At 41.8% G+C, this 19,104-nt stretch overlaps 1 protein-coding gene across 7 annotated transcripts in view; it reads left to right on the top strand.

Annotated features, from left to right (window-relative positions):
- RALGAPA2 (Ral GTPase activating protein catalytic subunit alpha 2) overlaps nucleotides 1–19,104 on the top strand; it is a 324,892-nt gene that overhangs the window by 238,342 nt on the left and 67,446 nt on the right. For all 7 annotated transcript variants that reach the window (XM_045445466.1, XM_045445467.1, XM_045445465.1 and 4 more), the window contains one exon: nucleotides 248–375. In XM_045445466.1, coding sequence (XP_045301422.1) covers nucleotides 248–375 — 128 coding nt within the window. The remainder of the gene's footprint in view (nucleotides 1–247; nucleotides 376–19,104) is intronic.

Below are 19,104 nucleotides of genomic sequence, written 5' to 3'. Positions count from 1 at the left end.
AACTTAGTCATAATTTGTCATGAGAAGTTTTGCTGAAGAGTTCATAGTGGAGGAGTATTGTGGAGCAGACCTGTGTTGCTTGATCCGAAGCCCTCAACGTGTATCCTGCTAAGATCAGCATCTCTTTGTGGTTGACAGTCTGTGTGGTCATAACAGGTCCAAGACATCCACCAGCTGTTCTCAGGTCTTTGGTTTGGCTTTTACTGGTTTTTTGAAAAGTAAGTGTTTTTTTGTTTTGAATTAACAGGTTCCATTTTTTGGGCCTCTGTTTGATGGAGCCATAGTGAGTGGAAAGCTATTGCCAAGCCTTATATGTGCCACGTGCATCAATGCCAGCAGGGCTGTGAAGTGCCTCATCCCACTCTACCAGAGCTTGTATCTTTTTGCTTGGAGTATGTAACCTATTAACCTTCCCCGAATCCTGATTTCTGGCAGTTTTTCATGAGAGGTAAGTAGTTCCTGGGTTGAAAAGGGAAGAGAGAAAGTTTTTTAATGTGTGTTGAAAATGACATTGTATGATATTCAGACCGTCTGTCAATTTATCTTAAATATAATAACACTGTGCTTCACCAACCTCCAGAAGAGTTTATTTTCATAATTTAGTCACAGGTTTGTACCAAGAAGCTGTGACTGTCAAGAGTGGCTCCTCTGTTCTTGGTGTTTTTGCCTGAGGTCAGGATCCCCTCTGCCCATCCCTGTGGGTTACAGTCTATTGTGTGGAGAAGGTAGGATGCCGAGGAAAATGTAACGGGGTCACCCAGAGTACCTACCCGAAACCAACAGCAAATGAAATGACTCTAATCAATCAAAGAATGTGGCAAGTACCAGTGGAGAAGTACAAATGGCCTTCTAGAAGGTCAGAGGAGGGGGAAATTGCATCTGGTTGAGGGTACAGGGAAAGGCAAAGTGAAGTTGCATGGGGACTTATCATTGAGAATGGCTAAAAATCCTTTTGTAATTTTTCCCAAATCTTCACCAACCCTTGATCGCTCTAAAACCAGGAGAAATTTCACTATTATAATTTTTTTCTCAGACATCAGTTGGCATGGTATAGTATTTATGCCTAGGCATAATGTCTGATTATAACAAAAGGAAACTAAGGTGACTTCCTAAAATTGATGCAAAAGTCATCTGACCTCCTAGTAAAACTTAGAATCTCTTTGTTTCTAATTGGTATTGACAATGAATATGAACATACTGTGTTTGAACTCTCTCTATACTTGTCCCATTCCAGCCATTAGTGATGTGTTGCTGAAGGGGGGTCGAGGGTAGGTGAGAAATATCATGTGTGAATAGGTACAGTTCATGAAAAATACCTTTCATTAAAATCTTGGTCACTGTGTTGATTGATATTCTGTCTTTAGATTTAAAAAAAAATACATATGCCATGTGGCAACTTGGAATTATCATAGAAATTAGTAGTAGAAAAGAGCTATTAGGTCCCATCTGGTCCCTCCCCGGGGACCAGGGCAGCATTATTCCATTCTGCATGCTCCCTCGCGCTTTGTCCAGGCTGGTGGTGCGTGTTTGGGAGATGGCATTCTTCGAAGTGATATCCACAGCACTCTAGACTTAATCTTATAGCTGGTGTCGATTCAGCCTTCAGCATGGGGGGTTTTATTTCGAAAACGCTTGAAAGAGGTTCTTGGCAGAGATGAGAAAGACCTATTCAGCAATTGGCTTGTCAGCTTGCATGTCAACTAGGATGAGCCGGACACTCATCAGTCAAGTATTTTGGACCAAAGCAAGTAAAAATCATTTGCAAAGAAGAAAATTCCACTCCATGTAAGTCCATTGTGATTTTTGTCACGCCACTTTCCCCACTTATCAAACTTCTCATTACAAAATACATGCTTCGTTATTTTGTTCAACACCGCTTTCTCAAAGAAGAATCAATATAGCATCAGAATAATCAGATTTAAGGAAAACAATACTGTTAAAACTTCAAAAGATAGGATTCAGTGTCACTTGAAAAACTTTTCAAGGAATCACATTAGATAAATGTGGATGCCAGCCAGGGCTACTGATGTTAATGTGGGTTATTAAATACTGTATTCTTCAATAACTCATAAAATAGCCAGGTTGACATCTCAGAGGACAAGTTGGTAGAAGTTAAGACAGGAAAAGTAACAAAACCTATTATGTTGCTCATTATTTTAAAAATTTAAGTATTTTTCTTTTATCTTATAGTTTGAGAAGATTTAATTTGTGCAGTTCAAATAAAGTACTTAAGAAATAAAATACTATATATAATTTTTATAAAGATATAGGGAAAACTTTGCAATCACTTAAGTACTCTATTATGTAATTTCTGCCTATAAAAGTTCTAATACTCAGACCAGAAACCAAAAGTATAATAATAAGAATAGTTGAGAAAAATAGAAGAAAAAAGAAAAAAGAGGGTTTTTTGTACTTTTATTCTTTAAAACATTACTGGTTACTAATTTTTAAACTTTTTAAATACCTATAGATGTCAGCTGAGGCTATTAATAAACTGTTCCCTTAACATTTTGTTAAAACATCCTGGTCCTCACATGCTTTGGCAAAAGTTTGAACTGATTTGTGTAGCAGCTGAGTTCTGGAATTTACTGCTTCGTCGAGATAAGTCTTAGATTTGAATTTTGAAAAACACTGAATAACCTAATACATCCTAATTGTGAGTGTCCCTTTGTATTCTCATTTAGCTAACCGTGTGGACTCACAAACTGCCGAGCCCAGTGCCAGGAGCTTGGGATACACAAGGAGCAAGGCAGATGGGGTTCTTGTCATGCACTTCACAGAGAAGACGCACAAACTAATACCGTTGTATAAAGCAACTAAATAGAGAGTGGGAGTGAAACAGGGCCAGGGTAAGGGCTCTCTGCAGAGAAAGCATGTAGGCTGAGGTTGGAGGGATGACAGGGAAGCAGTCCCCAGGGAGGAGGATAGCATTCCAGGAAGAGGGCACTCTAGCAAGCGCAGACGTCAGAGTGTTCTCAAGTGGTAAACTCAGGTTTTTTAGGATCTAATGCATGATTGAGCCCATCAGAGTACCCGTGACAGACACAAGGGCAAGCTTCCAGCAGAGGTGGTTTCTGGGGGATACCTGAGGAGGCCGAGCTTCCCTAACTCTGTCACCTCATGGCCCACCTTGAAAGTTCTAATCTTAGTACAGCATCAAGTCTGCCCGGTACTAGGGGCAACCACCCCAACCCCTGCAAGTCCTCCCTAGGGCTGAGAAGATCAGTAATACTTTGGACATATCTGAAACCAGTGCTGGCTGTATAACCCAGGGCTCCCAGTAGAGAATGAAAATCTAGAGGCCCTCGTTCAAAAAGCAGGGAGGGAGAAGTGCCTTAAAAGATGCTACAATATAAAGCTTTTTCCATTCCTTCACAGTTTTTCTCTCAACTTGTCATGGTGTTTTTTTATTTGGTATTTAATGCCAATTGAAGTCAAGAAATATTAAAATTTTAAATTATTAGCATTAATACTTATCGGTATTTATATTGTATAATCCCAGTTTAATATGCAAATATAAAAGTATTTAGCTCATATATGGAATCACAATTACACAGTTCATATTTTGTAATTCATACATGGATATATTTTGCTCTTAACAAAACAGTGAAAACGCAGCACAAAACTAACTTACCTATTTTTACTTCATTCTTCATATGCAATATGTAACCAACCATCTTCCTTCAGTTTACTGGTGAGTAAGGAAGGACTGACAGAAAAAAGAACTGGGAGTCCCTCTGTTTTTCCCCTTCCATCTCTGTCATCATTTTCGGAGTAAATTGTTGGCTAACACAGTAATACAACTAAGGATCTGTAGGGGTTCTTGGTTATTCTTGTTCCTTAGGACAACACTGCTTATTTTCTGTGCTCAAAGCAAGTTCCAATTCAGGTGGAAAGTATGGCCTCTCAAGATAGTCAGCCTCCCCACTTACCAGTCTTGGTGGTGACACACTTCCTGTGTGCCCTCTCTGAGTCCCTCTGACCAGGCATTGTGGCTCCACCACAGTCTTGCTCCTGGGACACTGCTAAGGCTGTGCAAGGAACCAGCATGTTCTATGGTTCCATATGGTTCCAACAACCATGTGTTGTATGTATTTCCTCTGCCCATGAGCATGCTCCATTGTCTCACCAGACTTCAAGTGCAGAACACGATATCAAAGATAAAATTATTGAGAACTTCAGGAGAGCAACAACAGAGCATTCAACGAAGCAGGGCCCGTTGTAAGCACTGTGCAGATGCTCAGGTCACATGTCCGTGAAGCTCTCCTTGGTACCCATTCCAGACCACCTCCCTCCCCCAGTATGAGTTGGGGAATTCTGTTCCTAGGTATTTATTATGTTTCATTCCCTTCCTAAAGCCAGGCAGTATATCCTTTGGCAACATTTCATTGGCATATGAACCAAGACCCAATAAGGAATGAAGCAGCTTGCATGTATGGGCCTAGAAGGCACAATTCATTTATGAGAACAGATTTCTGAGAAAGCATTGCTATTATCTGTTTCCCTGAGATATTACATATAGTTGTGGGTGCTGACAAAGAACGGGAAATTTCTTTGTAAATACCAGCCATTTTATGTGGGCATTCCTGTGTCCCCATTTTGTTTCTAATATTAAGGTTACAGTTGTGAAGTAGAACATCACCAAACTGCTCATTTCATCCAAACGTCATTAGGGTACCAGAATGACTATTTTATGAACAAGGGACATGTTGTTTAATTCAGACCTTCTTTCAGTCCTTTAGAGAGGAAGCACTTGTTTTTATTTGTTTTGTTTTTATATTGACCATAGATAGCCAAGCATTGAACCTGAGACAAATGAAGAAAAAAGCCGATGGAATTAGTTTGCAATGGTTATTCTTATCTCCTATCCTCTCCCCACCTAATGGTTGATACTTAAGCACCCTAAATAGTGTCAGTTTTGATTCAGTTTTATATAATATTTAACTAGAAGTAGAAATGTGAGCAGTAATGTATCAATTTTATTCAGTAACGTTCAAGAAAGCATACCAGTTCTTACTAAACAGAGGACTGGGCACATTGTTGGAATGGATTTGCCTCTCTGGGACCTTTTTAAGCAGTAAATCCAGCTTAGAATCAATATCAAAGGAGTTCTTGTTTGGGGTACCCTTGGCTAAATGATCAAACAGTTGGAACTGTGTGGTGAAGACTCACAGAAGACTGAAAAATACCATTGTCGTACATGATCAAGAAAAAAACAGTGAACACGATAGGGATGTATTTGGAAAGCACCCTCAGTAACCGTTCAGGCCAGCCCCTTTGTCCTTCCTGAGTTTTCCGGTATCTTCCTCAGCAGGCTAAATCAAATCTTTCAAGTGGAGCCCTCATCCTATGGCCACTGCTCTTCTGAGTGACGAGGGCCAAGTCACCCGCCATCTGCTTTTTCTGTCCCTCATGGGCAATCAGGGGGCCTATTCCCGTGCCTAGAATGTTGTAAATGGGAAGCTTGCCACATTTTATGTTTACAGTTCCAAAGCCAACTAAAGATTCCAAAATTAAACGATGCTCGACTGATGGAAGTTCCCAAATTATTGGAGCCAGGGCTTTCGTTCTCCTCCTCAACTAACTTGTTTCAGGGAAAAGGTGGCCACACAACATACAGTGTGCCCATTAGGAGGAACTCACCCTGAATCAAACAGATGGTGGCTTTTTGAAATAAACGTCCACTTCAATAGAACAATAGCCACAATGGCATTCGCCATCTCTCCTCTCTGGAAGTATCAGCATTTGATGGAGAGGACTGGGCTGCCTAAGGAAAAGTAATTTTACACCTCATTCTTTCACCAGTGAAATTTAGTTTTATTTTCAAGTAACAGATATAGTTGGTAATAAATACAATAGCATAGCTTCTCTCTTAGACTCATGACTTCCTAATATCATTATTAAGTTTTATTCTCAAATTATATACACCTTCAAAAAAGTGGCCTCTCTCCCTAAAGCTGTAACAGTCCCATTTCTGACTTCTCTGGTGGAATCTTTGGTTCTTTTTCCTGGGAAGATCTTTAATTTCCTCCATTTGTCTTAAGACACTTAAGAGCATAGGAAAAGGAGTCAGACAGTACTATGTAGTATGTTTTGCCATGCAAAACCAGTGTGCATTTGTCATCGTTTACTGTGTCCCTGCCATGTGGTAGGCACTGTCCTAGCCCCTGGGAGTAGAAATATGAATAAGATATTGCAAGTGAGAGGACAGTGTTTGCTCATGGACCAAGCTCTAAAAGAGCACATCACATTTGAGAACCACAAAAGCTTCCACATGGCAGAGTGTGAGACACACACGCACATGTACACACACAGTGAGAATGGAGGTGATGGAGGCATTTAAGGGGCAGTGGGAGGAAGTGACGGCCTGATCATAGGCAGTGGCAGGGGATGGTTTGGATCCCCACGTAAAGCAGGTGGACTAATTCAGCATGGGACCTGCTAGATTTCCTGGGGTGTAGAGGTTAATGAGAAAACAGTCAGGGACAGACCGCTCCAGAGTATCACATCTGAGGAGTTGGCTTGGGAGGAGAGAGAGGGAGAGGGAGGGAGGCAGAGGAAAATTTCCAGGAGAGAATAGTATCACAAAAAAAGTGAGGAGCAGAGAAATGAAGGGTCACCTTCAGCAGAGTGGTCAGTAGGACACACCCTCCTGATGGGTCTTATCTGTAGCTTATTCTAGCAGCCTCAAGTCTTCACCTGGGGAATTGGGTATGATAAGACCTAGAACGGAATTACTTCATAAAAAAAGGAAAAACATATTAGGTATTAGCAGCACTGAAAAGAAAGAAGGTACTCCTAGGTGGGCTGGAAGTGCTGGAGAACTGGAAATGCATGTGAGGGGCCAAATTCAAGAGCAGCCTCCAGAACAGAGTAATGCTCCAGAGGGGAGGGCATGGACAGTGCTTTCCTAATCCATACTTCTAAACCAGCCCTAAGGCAAAGTGTCATTGTGATGGGGATTTACACCACTCGATATAGTTCCAAGGTACATTCTACTAAAGGCAACAAGCATTTGATAAAATTTTGGCAGGCAAACAATCTCTTGCAGAAGACAGAGGAAGCAAATGAGGGGAACTATTATTTGGATCTATTCCTTAGCAGTTTGAAGGATGGGATTTGTGACTTTGAATGTTGCAGAAGGTAATGACTTTGTACTAGAGTTTGTGTAAGAATGGGAGAGAAACAAGTAGACCTGCACCCTGACACTTGGGAACCACATTTCAAAAAAAAAAAAAAAAAAATTCTGAAAAAGAGTTCAGATCAAGAATTGGCATACTCTTGTGGGCGGGTTGAGACTGTAGAAGGGAATAAGAAATAAGGGATTTTTTTATATTGGGGATGCATGGAAGAGTAGCCAGTGTAGTTGCGTGGTGTGGGTTCCAACAAGTGCATATTTAACAGGTGTGCATCCAGACTAAAAGAGGAGCTCCACGCTGCCCTGATAGAAGGCCATCGCGTTAACCTTTATCCCACTTGTCCTCCATCTTCATATACCAAGGGACAGAAAAGTGTCTGAAAAGTGTATGAATTGAAACTCAAATCACTGGGGGGCGCCTGGGTGGCTCAGTCGGTCGAGCGTCCGCCTCTTGATTTCAGCTCAGGTCATGTGATCTCACGGTTCATGAGTTCAAGCCCCGCATCGGGCTTCATGCTGACTGTGCAGTCTGCTTGGGATTTTCTCTCTCCCCTCTCTCTCTGCCCCTACCCTGCTTGCTCTCTCCCAAAATAAATAAATAAACTTCGAAAATTTTTTAATAAAAATAAAAAAATAAAATCCAAATCACTGAGAACACTTAAGAAGGGAAAAAAAGCACTAGAAAGTAAGGTCCAGTCTTCAAGGCCATTATATTTCTAGTTATAGAACAAATTTCCTACAGCAGTGTCAGATTCACAAGATTTAGAAAACAAGTAAAATAAAGGATGCACCAAGAACTGAAAATAGGAAAATATTTTCCTTATTTGCAAATAGGATTAAAGGATGAATTTTGAAATGTTGCATGGGCCTCTCATAAAATTGTTAGACTAGATTACTAAATAGCTTGTGAGCCTTCAGAAAAGAAGGAGTTCAAAAAGAATACAATATCCCAAATACACTCATTATATTTGATAAGAGCACTATTTTCAGAGATTGAGAAAGCTTATAAACATAAAATCTTAATTTTCGTAAAACACAAGATTAAGTATCATAGTCATCTGGCAAATAGGAGAGGGAAATATGGGCCCATGGGAGCTGGGTGACTTCACTATAGCTACAGGGCATTAATTCATGGACTGCCAGTTGAGGGGGGGGGGGGAGCCCTTTGTGTCTCCTGCACCACAGCTTTTGCTCAACCCCTCTGCCATGCAACAACTTTTTTATCAGCAACTTTCTCAAAGGTCCAGAACACATGTTTATCAAAATAGTACTTTTCAGAAAGCTGAGAGGTTCACCTCAGTTGACAGAGGGCAAAATCAGAAACCAGGATTACGTCAATAGATGAGGCTTTTAGGCCCAAACCAACAAGATGAGATTTAGCAGGGTAGACTAATGCCATGTGCCTGGGTTTAGACAATCAGCTGTGTATGTACAGGATGGGGAGGATGGGGCATGACAGCAAGTCACTGAGAAATGTCTGAGGATTTTGGTTAAGCACAGATTTGAGGTGAGGAACCAGAGGTCCGGGTCACAGAAACAAAGGCATCACGCCTCTGCCCCTACAGCCTCAGCCCTCACTGTGAACATGGGTGCTGCTCTGGGGCCCACACTGTAAGGAGAGACCTTGACCAAGCTGGAGCATGTCCACACAAGTAGTGACCACTGTACATGAGGTCTCAGGGAGCCATTAAAATCAAGAAGGAGTTGTTTCAGGAGCCTGGATTTTTCTGAAAGAGGAGACGAGGCTGTAAAACTGGGACCAATAAACAGAGACAACAGAAGCACCTCTTAACTCAAAAGTCAAAGCCAGTGCTCAAAAACCAGAGTGACAAACCAGCTGCCTGTGGGCTGTATCCAGCCCCCAGATGGGTTTTGTTTGAACTGCACTTGGCCTCCAGTATTATTCCTGAAGATTGACTTTGTCAGCCTCACTGAAAACTCGGAAGATTTTGAGCTTTCAAAAAATCTAGGTTTCTAACTTGAAGAATCAGAACCTCTGACTCCACTGGGCCTCTTTTCTTGCTGGCAGCAATCAGCCTCCTTAAAAGGCTGTGTGCTCTCCTGTTCACCACAGTACCTTCCAGCGCTGAGGCCTAGATGGTCTCCCTCTGGGGGTTGAGAGGGTTAGTGGGCCAAGCAGGTAAAACAGTGCTAGTCTTTGGTAAGGAATCACTTAAGTGTTAATGCAGTTATTTTTATCATATTACCAGCTTGGAGTTTTAAACCTCTATTGTAAAAAACTGGAACCACCCAACTGTGGAGTTAGGATTCAAGGAAGTATTTACCTTTTCCCACCACAGGTGTTAAAGGCTGGAGACTGTCTTTCCTCAGTGACATGTAGAAGTTCCTCCTTGGTGTGAAAGCATGGCTCCCTGGGGTGTGGGCTGCTCTTGGTGCCCTTGGTGCCTGGCGAAGAGGCCTGTGAGAAGCACATGGAACAGGGGAGATCTTCAGGGAGTGGGACAAAGAAATCATTTTTTGCTACTTTTTGCTGTAAAGTGACATCACTATTAGACAAAAGACCATTCCCTCTGGAAACGTTAGCATAAATCTCACAATCTGTGCAGAAACCAGGTTGGTGGTGTCATGCTTAGGGAAATAGCAGCAGCAACCCAGCTTTCCACTCTGCCCCTCTTGGATCCATGGCTGTTGGGTCACGTGTAGCCAGCTCGTCACAGGCCTGTGCTCCTTCCCACTGTGGGACCTTTGGATACGGTGAGCTCTGTTGACCCTAGACATTCCTCTTGAGTCCCTCCTGTGATACAGATCCCTCACCCTCCCATAGCCATCTAGCCCTCTGACACTCTTTTTGCCAGACTGGGCCTCCCTTTATCCTCTTCTTTCTCCTGATTATACTACGAGCTGCCCAACAGTGGTCTTGTCTCAATTTAGTTGCTATCCCTGTCTCGTACCTCCTAGTATATCATAAATCTGAGTGTGTGTGAAGGGAGAGAGAGGGAGGGAAAGAGATTGATTTGGTTAAAAAAGAAAAAAAAAATGGAAAACAGACAAAAATAAATTACATTTTAAAAATAGATTTTTTTATTGAAAACCTCATTTATCCAAGAAATATAGCTCTACAAGTAGAATATGTATCTATGTATGTAGATATAGATATATTCTCAAAGTCCCTTTTATTCCACTTTTGCATATTTAAATTGATAGCTGGATCCCCAACACACACTTATAGCAGCACCTGACACATGGCAGGTACTCAATAAATACTTCTTAAGTGAACTATATTGTCAAAAATACATAGATGGTAGTATTCGAGAGGAAAGAAGTGTTAGAATTTTTTTAATGTTTGTGTATTTGGGGCGGGGGGGGGGGCGGGGGTGGGTAGGAACGTTCAGTGTGGAGCTCAGCTCGGGGCTCAGTCTCACAACCGTGAGATCATGACCTGAGCCGAAATCAAGAGTCAGACGCTTAAGCAACTGAGCCACCCAGGCACCCTGGAAGTGTTAGAGCTTTTACTGAGAATTGGATTCCATGTGTCTTTTTCTTTATGTTGAATAATACAGTGTTTTGTGCATATTACTTTTCTGTTGCATTCTAAATAATAATCCACTCATCACTACTCCCAGAAAGTTATTGAAGGATATTTGTGTAGAAATCCTGACAGTTAGAATAGTGACTTTATATTTGGCTTTTAAATTAATGGAATTTTACTGAGAGCCGTGAAGAGTAGTGGCTATTCAGTTATCCCATGTTACTAGAGTGATAAATGTATTTAGTTAGTTTTTGAGAGACAGACTGAATTCAAAGAGTGTCAAAGACAGAAAATTTACAGACAAGAAGAAAGTGAGAAAAACAGGATGTTGCCAGGAAAGCCATGGCCTCCTAGGAGAGTAGTGCCACTCCAGTCTGAGGAAGAAAGAAGTGTCCGGAAAGGCCTTAAATAATGTGGGTGTCAGAGTCTCCCTCTAAATCCTAGGGATATAATTGTAGGGGGGCTTAAAAAATTCTTAATTGTATGTAAATTTTATACACGTAAATAAAACGCCTGCAGTGCCTAAGGGAAGCTCTCCGCGTGTCTGAGACCTGGAGCAGGCTGGGCCTTGGCGGCACATGCAAATGCTGACAGCTGAAGTCACTTGTTGGAAAGTCCGCAAACTCTGGTTACAGCTGCATTTGTCAGTAGCTTTAAGGGAAGTGTAATCAGCCAGAGAGATTAATTTGCATCTCAATTACAAAAGAGTAGGGAGGAAGCACTAAGGTCTGGTGCAGGAAGGTTGGGGAAGAAATCTCACTGAACACAAAAGCCTCCCTCGCTCCGTCCTCCAGCTGAGTGGAGGACAATATCTGAGGTTTCGTTTCCATAGGGACCAGAAGCCTGCTGGGCCCCAGAAGAATCTCGGGTTTGCACCGTAATCATTTGGTCATGATGACACAAATTCCACTGTTGTTCCCAAATACATTTTGCTATTAGAAAGCTATTACAAAAATGGAAATGGTCATCATGTCAAAAGCATGCGAGAGGGTATTTGCTGACCCTACTTACCTTTTTTCATAGTGCCACGTCGATTTCTGGGCCCTTAACATTTGTTAGTGTCTGAATATTCAAAGAGCAAAAGGTCATTCCATAAATGACAATATTTCTTTAGCATTCACATGACCACTTTGGGAATGGCGACAGCATCAAAGGGAGCCCATTATTCCTGATTCTCCTACACTCTTCAGTAGTAAGCAAACAAGATTATTAATTTAAAAACACAGGCGAGGAAGAAACATGGAATCTTTTGGCCACAGAGCGTGGAAAAACTTCTGAAAATCACAGCCCTTTTTATAATCCTGGCAAAACTGAAAGAGGTATCCCTAACCTTAACTTTAAAAAGCACATCATCATATTAATTTTAAATTTTTCCTTCGAATATTACCTAGTGGTCATTTTCACAGGCTTTGATATTTATACCAGGTAGGTCCTTTGTTTTCAGAGAAGTTCATCATATTTTCAAAATTCTGTACTTGAATCTAGTGAGAGCTGAAACTGAATTATTTATCCATGCCAAGTTACTCTCCCATAACCAGGAAGGGCTCACCCTTGGCATTTTTGGAGGAAGACTTTGATTTCTAGTTTATTTTGTTCCCTCTCAAATAGTTAATTCATTGGCTCCAGCTTCAAAGTGGGAAAACAGAAAAAGAGTGAGAAAAAACTGAGTCATGCATTACAAACTGTTGAATGAAACTGAATTCTTTTTTTTTTTTTTTTTTTTAAATCAGGGTTTTAAATTAATCTTCCCATGCTGGAAAGGGGGAAGAAACAAGTTTCCTAAGGACAATCTCTACCAGTGCCTACAGACTGAAATAACACATTGCAGCGAGACATCAGAACCTCTTAATCCAACATTAATCAAATTTCAGTTTACTAATTATCAGTCCCATTTTGAAAGGAGCATAATGCCATAAACAGCATCCGCAGAACGTTTAGTAGACTCTGGGATTATAAGCAATATATTTGAAAGTGAGACTTTCTGTTATTCAAATCTCCAAAAAGGATAATACATGCCTTATTATAATAAGAGATTGTGCAAAGCCAAAGAAGGACAAAGCAGGCAAGTCCAAATGGTGATCCCTTCTGTGCCTGTCTGCCTTCGCCTTCCTGTATGCAGCGAGCTCCCTGCAGGTTTCTGAGCTAGAGTAATTTGCAACACACTCAAGTAAATTTTTTAATCAAAGCAGAATACTTTTTTTGGTAACCTGTGGGTGAGTACAACCCAAATGCCATCATTCCTCATTGTTGGCCTTGAAAAGGAATTTTTTCTACTTTACTGCAGTGACATTTTACCAAACTCTAAAATTGGCACTTTGAATGTTGTGTTTTAAATATGTTTCTGGGGCCCTGTGCTTTGAAAGCATTTGACTTTATTTCCTGAGACGTGATAGAGACCACTGGGCCCAGGTAGGGGAAGGATGGGAGCTGGAGGACCAGTGCTAATGCCCGCCCCCTTTCTCCTCCGTATCCCCTCCCACCCCCGTGATCAGGTGTGCAGTGTGCAAGCCACTAGGCAGTGAAGATTCATTTTAATGTTTACGTTGTATTTTGCACATGCCTTTAACATAGCCAACTTGAGAAGTGCGCAGCTGCTTTAGTTTCCAACAGACTGGCATGTTTCCAAAATGCCACATAATATTTTAAACAGACACCTCCTTTGGAAACAAATCCACATCCAATGTTATGTATGTCCAAATGATCTTGTCACTTTCTTCAGCATCACAGAAATGAAACAATACAATACTTAGAGGCCTGTGATATTTATCTTCAGCCTGTTTCCTCTACTGCTTCATGTCTCTTTTCAGTCTTCCTAATTTGGTCATAGGACATACAAGAGTACAGAATATGTGTCCCTCTGCCGTGCCCACTCATTTAAACTCTCCAGCACAAAGCTTTGGTCTTAATCCATGAGTGATCAATGAAGGGACTGCCTCGTAAAAACTCAGGGTCTGCTTGTCATGGGACAAGCCAGCCCTTAAAGATGCCAAGTCCCTTTGGTTTTTCCCTTCATTTGCCTATGAAGTGGGATGTAAGAATATCAGTGCATCCTGGATTCGAGGCAGATGTGTGCCTGGAAGTGCAAAGTCTCATACCTCCACAAAGGGTAGGCAGGCTTGCTAGCTGATGGGATTCTGAATTTATAAGCAGAGTTCCAGAATTCCCCCAGGGCCTACTTTTCAAAGGCAAATTAGTATGTTTGCAACTTGATCCCTGGGCAACTTTTGACAGTTGTTCTAAGAATAATAAAACAGATGGACAGAATAGATTTTGGGGTCTCCATCCAAACCGCCATCCTCAGTGGAATTTAAAGAAGGCGTGGAATTGATGGGGGAGCTGCTGCTACTTATCATTATGTTCTGCCTTTAACATTCCCAGAACCATAACTTTCCCCCAGAAGAAGATGAAAATTGTCCTCACATTGTATTTTTTGGGTGAGGGTTCAGCTTCGCTGTGACAAAAGAAATAGCATGTGTGTTTTCTTTCATATATTCAGAATCAAATGAATTATAATTAAATGAACGTAAATGTATACTACCAAGAAACCAATCTTAATATGAATATAAGAAGAAATATAAATTAATTTTAAGGGTTATCTTCATAGGATTTTTGACTCCTTTAAATAAAAGAAAGCCTCTTTAGAAATGTCTTAGAATTACTATCTACTCATTAGTTTGGGAAAATAGAATTTAGACCTAACAGGATAAACATTCTCTGCATATAACAACACAGATGCACATCAGAGGTCTGTATCAAAAAACAGCATTTAAATTTTTTGCATGAAGATTATTTCTGTTTATATGCATTATAATTTTGTCAAGCAAATGTCTATATAGTTGTGCATAAACACCTCACATAAACTACTCCACTTTCTGTAGAATTTCAGACTTCTCCAAGTGTTGGTTTTAGCTCACATCAGATCAGGATGAGAGGTTCTCACCTTTTAATGTATTGGCTTCCTCTGAGATAAATTTTCTTTTTTTATGTTTATGTATTTACTTTTGAGGGACAGCGAGCGAGCAGGGAAGGGACAGAGAAAGAGGGAGACAGAGAATCCCAAGCAGGCTCTGAGTTGCCAGCACAGAGCCCGAGATGGGGCTCGAACCCACCAACCACAAAACCATGATCAGGGCCGAAATCAAGAGTCAAGACACTCAACCAAACGAGCCACCTGGGTACCCCTCTGAGTTAAATTTTCATACTATTTCATTACTCCTTTTCTCTTTTCTCTGGATTCATTAGCTCCAGTTATCACACATTAGGCCATAAAGGCTAGATAAGGGAGCAGATCAGCCATGCTTTTGTGACATGCTCAAGTGACACACGTTAGGGGCCCCCAGTGGTTTGTCAGACCAGTCGTTTAAACTTCTGATGATAAAGGATGGTAAGTATTTATTTATTTATTTATTTATTTATTTGAGAAGCCACATGAAAGCACCTTAAACCCCACATCTCACTGAGGCAGTTATCAGTGACATAGTGGCAATGGACCCTCCTGCTCAAGCTTCAGTTCTCACTGAGAAGCATCTGAGGATATTCCCTCCTCAGCAGCAATTTTCCTACAAGAGCCAGAGAAGTTGTAAGGTGTATCTCTCCGTTGTTGTGCTCAGAGTAGCAAGTGATGTGTGGTAGCCGGCCTCAGAAAGACCTTGGGTGGTTTCAATTGTATTTTAAATAGTAACTGGCTCTTTGGCTTTGAACAAGTATCTTTACCTCTAGCAGTTTCCTTTATCTGTAAAACGAGGACAGTAATCCCTCACAGATTGTTATAAGGACTTATGAAATGAATATACGTATATAAAATAATCCACACAACATGACAGAAATGCTACTGCTGCTTACAGCCCCAGTGCCTTGTGCTGGGCTAGGCGCCCCCATCCTGGGCCAGTGTGGCAGCCACCTCCCAGTCTCCCTGCTTCTCTCTGCTCTCCCTGGAATACTCTCCAGCAGCCAGAGTTTTGCTCCTCAAGTAGAAAGAGCATGTCGGAGCTTAGAACTCGCCAGTTACTTCCCATTCTTACCCACAGAAAAATCCAGAATCCTTACAAGGATCCGCAAACACACTCCAGCCTCAGGAACTGCATAGGAATGCTCCCTCCTCCGCCCAACATCTGCACAGCTCACCCCTTCCCTTCCCTTAGGTCTCTGCTCAGCAGTCACGCATCAGAAAGGTGTCTATGTTAGCAAGCCCTCTGGGCAGTCTCATCCATGTTCTCCTTAGTGCTTACCATTTACTTAATGTCTCTTTCTCCCACTCGTATGTAAAGGGTGTGAGAGGAGGATCTTTGTTTTGCTCACACCTAGAGTCCAGGATGAGACCTGGCAGGAGAAATGCGTGTACGTTGCATGAGCACACTGATAGATGCACACTGATAGAGAGGAGGGCCAGCACCCTGCACATTCTCTATACCCAGAAGCAGCCGCGCTGCACCCACAGCTCTGGAGAACAAGTGAGGGCCCAGACTGTTGCACGTGCCTGGTTAGCTCCAGGCAGTCGCTCTTCCATGTTCCTCCCTCCGCCAGCATTGGTGGCGTGGCCGCAGCCAGCACTGTAGGATGCAGAGATGAGTGGCCTTGCCCTTGAGATGCCTCCCAGCCAATAGGGCGATTGTAACTGTGACAGAGGGTGGAATGTGACCCTTACTCTAGGAGAGACATGCAGTTAGTGCTTACTGGGCATTTGTGGAGTCACTGACACACAAAAGAGAAAATCAGAAGGTCATGAGAGCTCTACAGGAAAAGATTATTCCTGGTGGCATCTCCAAATGGGTCTCATTTTTTGTGTGTATCTGTGTGTGCCATCTACAACTCGAGGCTGGAAATTTCACAATTTTGTTCATTTTGTTTGTTTTACAAAAAGGTAGCCATAAGCTAATTAGAATTGATTACATAAATGCCCATAACCTATTCCGAGGTGCTGAGGGATTTCTTAAGTACGTGAGGCTACTGGTGAGCAGTCTTTCATTGTGAACATATGTACCTACCACTCAGTCCATTCCAGAGGGAAGGGTGGAAGTCGACCTGAGTCCTTACTGCAGTGGCTGAGGACACCCACCTCGAACCTACTTCCTACCTCTGTCATCTCCAGTCTTACTGCATACCCCATCAAAAGACAAAAAAGAAAAAGAAAACTTTTAAGCATGCCATTTAAACACACATATATTGATTTATTCTTTTTAATTTATGTATGCTTTTAATTTTTTTTTAATTTTAGAGAAAGAACATGAGCAGGGAGAGGGGCAAAGGGGGAGAGACAGAGAGAGAGAGAGAGAGAGAGAGAGAGAGAGAGAGAGAGAGAGAGAATGAATCCTAAGCAGTCTCCACACTCAGCACAGAGCTCAATTCAGGGCTCCATTCCACAACCCTGGGATCATAACCTGAGCCAAAATCAAGAGTTGGACACTCAACTGACTGAGCCACTCAGGCATCCCTATATTGATTTATTTTAAAGTATACACAGGTTCAACTATACAAATATTTTATGGCATTATAAAGTATACTTAGAATTTGAGAGGATGTGCTAAAGATGAAATAAACAATAAAGTATTTTATATTTAATAGTATAAAATTGTTTTGCTTTTACCACAATATAAATAGTATTTCAGCGAGTGCAATGGAATTAAATGTGTTATGTTATTTTTATAACCTTGATTTCATAACAGTTCCATAATTTGGTGATTCTAAGGAGCCCCTCTAAATTCAGTTTATTTTAATACTTGGTTTTATAGCTGAAAACAAAACCTTGCAAAGATACATAGACCCATGGGAGCCAAAGATCCTGTCTTGGCCTACTGATGCTCAAGCTCATTCTTAACCTTTGTGAAGGTTCTTCTTGGCATTTGGCAGGAAATTTCCATCTTCCCTGATTTCATATTAGTTGTTGATTGTATTTTTCAACAAACAGATTTAAAACATAGTAAAGTCTTCATTGGGAAAGTTAGAAACAGCTTACAAAATTGGTGGTACAGATCAGAGACCTTTCTGAAAACATATACCATCTTCGACAGTAAACTCCCATGCTGAAGGCAGCGTTTTCCAGCATTTCTTTTCAAGATCTTCTCTCCATGGCGTGTTTCCTATAAAAGCAGTTACTTTCTCACTCGATATCAGAATGTCATTTTGAGGGAATGGAATTTTTCCTAGGAAATTTTTTTTCCTATTTTTCCTAGGATAACAGCTAAGGATGTACTGCTGACCAACCATAGCCTCCTGGCTTTGTTTTCTGCTGCTAGCCTCACCTGTGCCCATGATGATACTCAACACAGCAGCCAGAGTCAGACTGCTAAAACGTGGTTCAGAGCACATCGCTGCCCTGCTCACAGCCTCCAGGGGCCTCCATCTTACTCAGAGCCAAGGCCAGAGTCCTGCAGGGGAGGCCTGAATGCTCCATGACCTCTGCCTGAAACCCTGTTCCTTAGATGTCCACCTGGCTCGTTCCCTCCACAGTGCCCCCCCAGCCTCCCTGGGGAATAGCGGTCCCACACCTGCACACACCCGCCCATGACCTCCCACAGCACACCTGTACCCTTTATTTTCTCCACAGCCCTTATCACCGTCTAATGTACTATATAATTCACTTACTCATTCCTCCCTGCATGAGGGGAGGGATTTTTGTCTGTTTTGTTTCCTGATGACTCCAAGGATGATAGTTGAAGTATTTAACTTTGGGCACCACAAGGTCACCAGCAGACACTGGCCAGGATGCTGCCCATGCTGGTGTTTTCCAGGTGAATACCAACCCTGGATATAGCCTCCACACCTGCCACAGAGTAAACATTTGTTCAATACATACTTGTTAAATGAATGAGTAAATTCATCCCCTTGTCATCACAGAAATGGTCACCAAATTTAGAACACTTGTTTTTCTATAAAAAAAAAAAAAAAAAGATGAGTAATTCATCTTTATGTTGAAGAGCTTTTATAAGAACTTTCCTGTGAGGTAAAGAGCAAATGTTTGTCTGGTATGAAAGATTTTCATGGTCGTGACCTGCTTCAGTACAGTGTATTTGAAAGATGATCCTGGGGGCGCCTGGGTGGCTCAGTCGGTTAAGCGGCCAACCTCGGCTCAGGTCATGATCTCGCGGTCCGTGAGTTCGAGCCCCTCATCGGGCTCTGTGCTGACAGCTCAGAGCCTGGAGCCTGTTTCAGATTCTGTGTCTCCCTCTCTCTGACCCTCCCCTGTTCGTGCTCTGTCTCTCTCTGTCTCAAAAATAAATAAACGTTAAAAAAAAATTTTTTTTAAATAAAAAAAAAGAAAGATGATCCTGGGGCAGTTGGGGGACTCAGTTAAGCATCCGACTTCGGCCCAGGTCATGATCTCACAGTTCTTGATCTTGAGCCCCAAGTTGGGCTCTGTGCTGATAGCTCAGAGCCCGGAACCTGCTTTGGATTCTGTGTCTCCCTCTCTTTGCCCCTCCTCTGCTCACACTGTCTCTCTCAAAAATGATAAACATTGAAAAAAAGAAAGAAAGGCAAT

This window comes from Leopardus geoffroyi, chromosome A3, assembly GCF_018350155.1.
Source record: "Leopardus geoffroyi isolate Oge1 chromosome A3, O.geoffroyi_Oge1_pat1.0, whole genome shotgun sequence".
Lineage (NCBI taxonomy): Eukaryota > Metazoa > Chordata > Mammalia > Carnivora > Felidae > Leopardus > Leopardus geoffroyi.
This window is presented reverse-complemented; position numbering and strand designations above follow the sequence as displayed.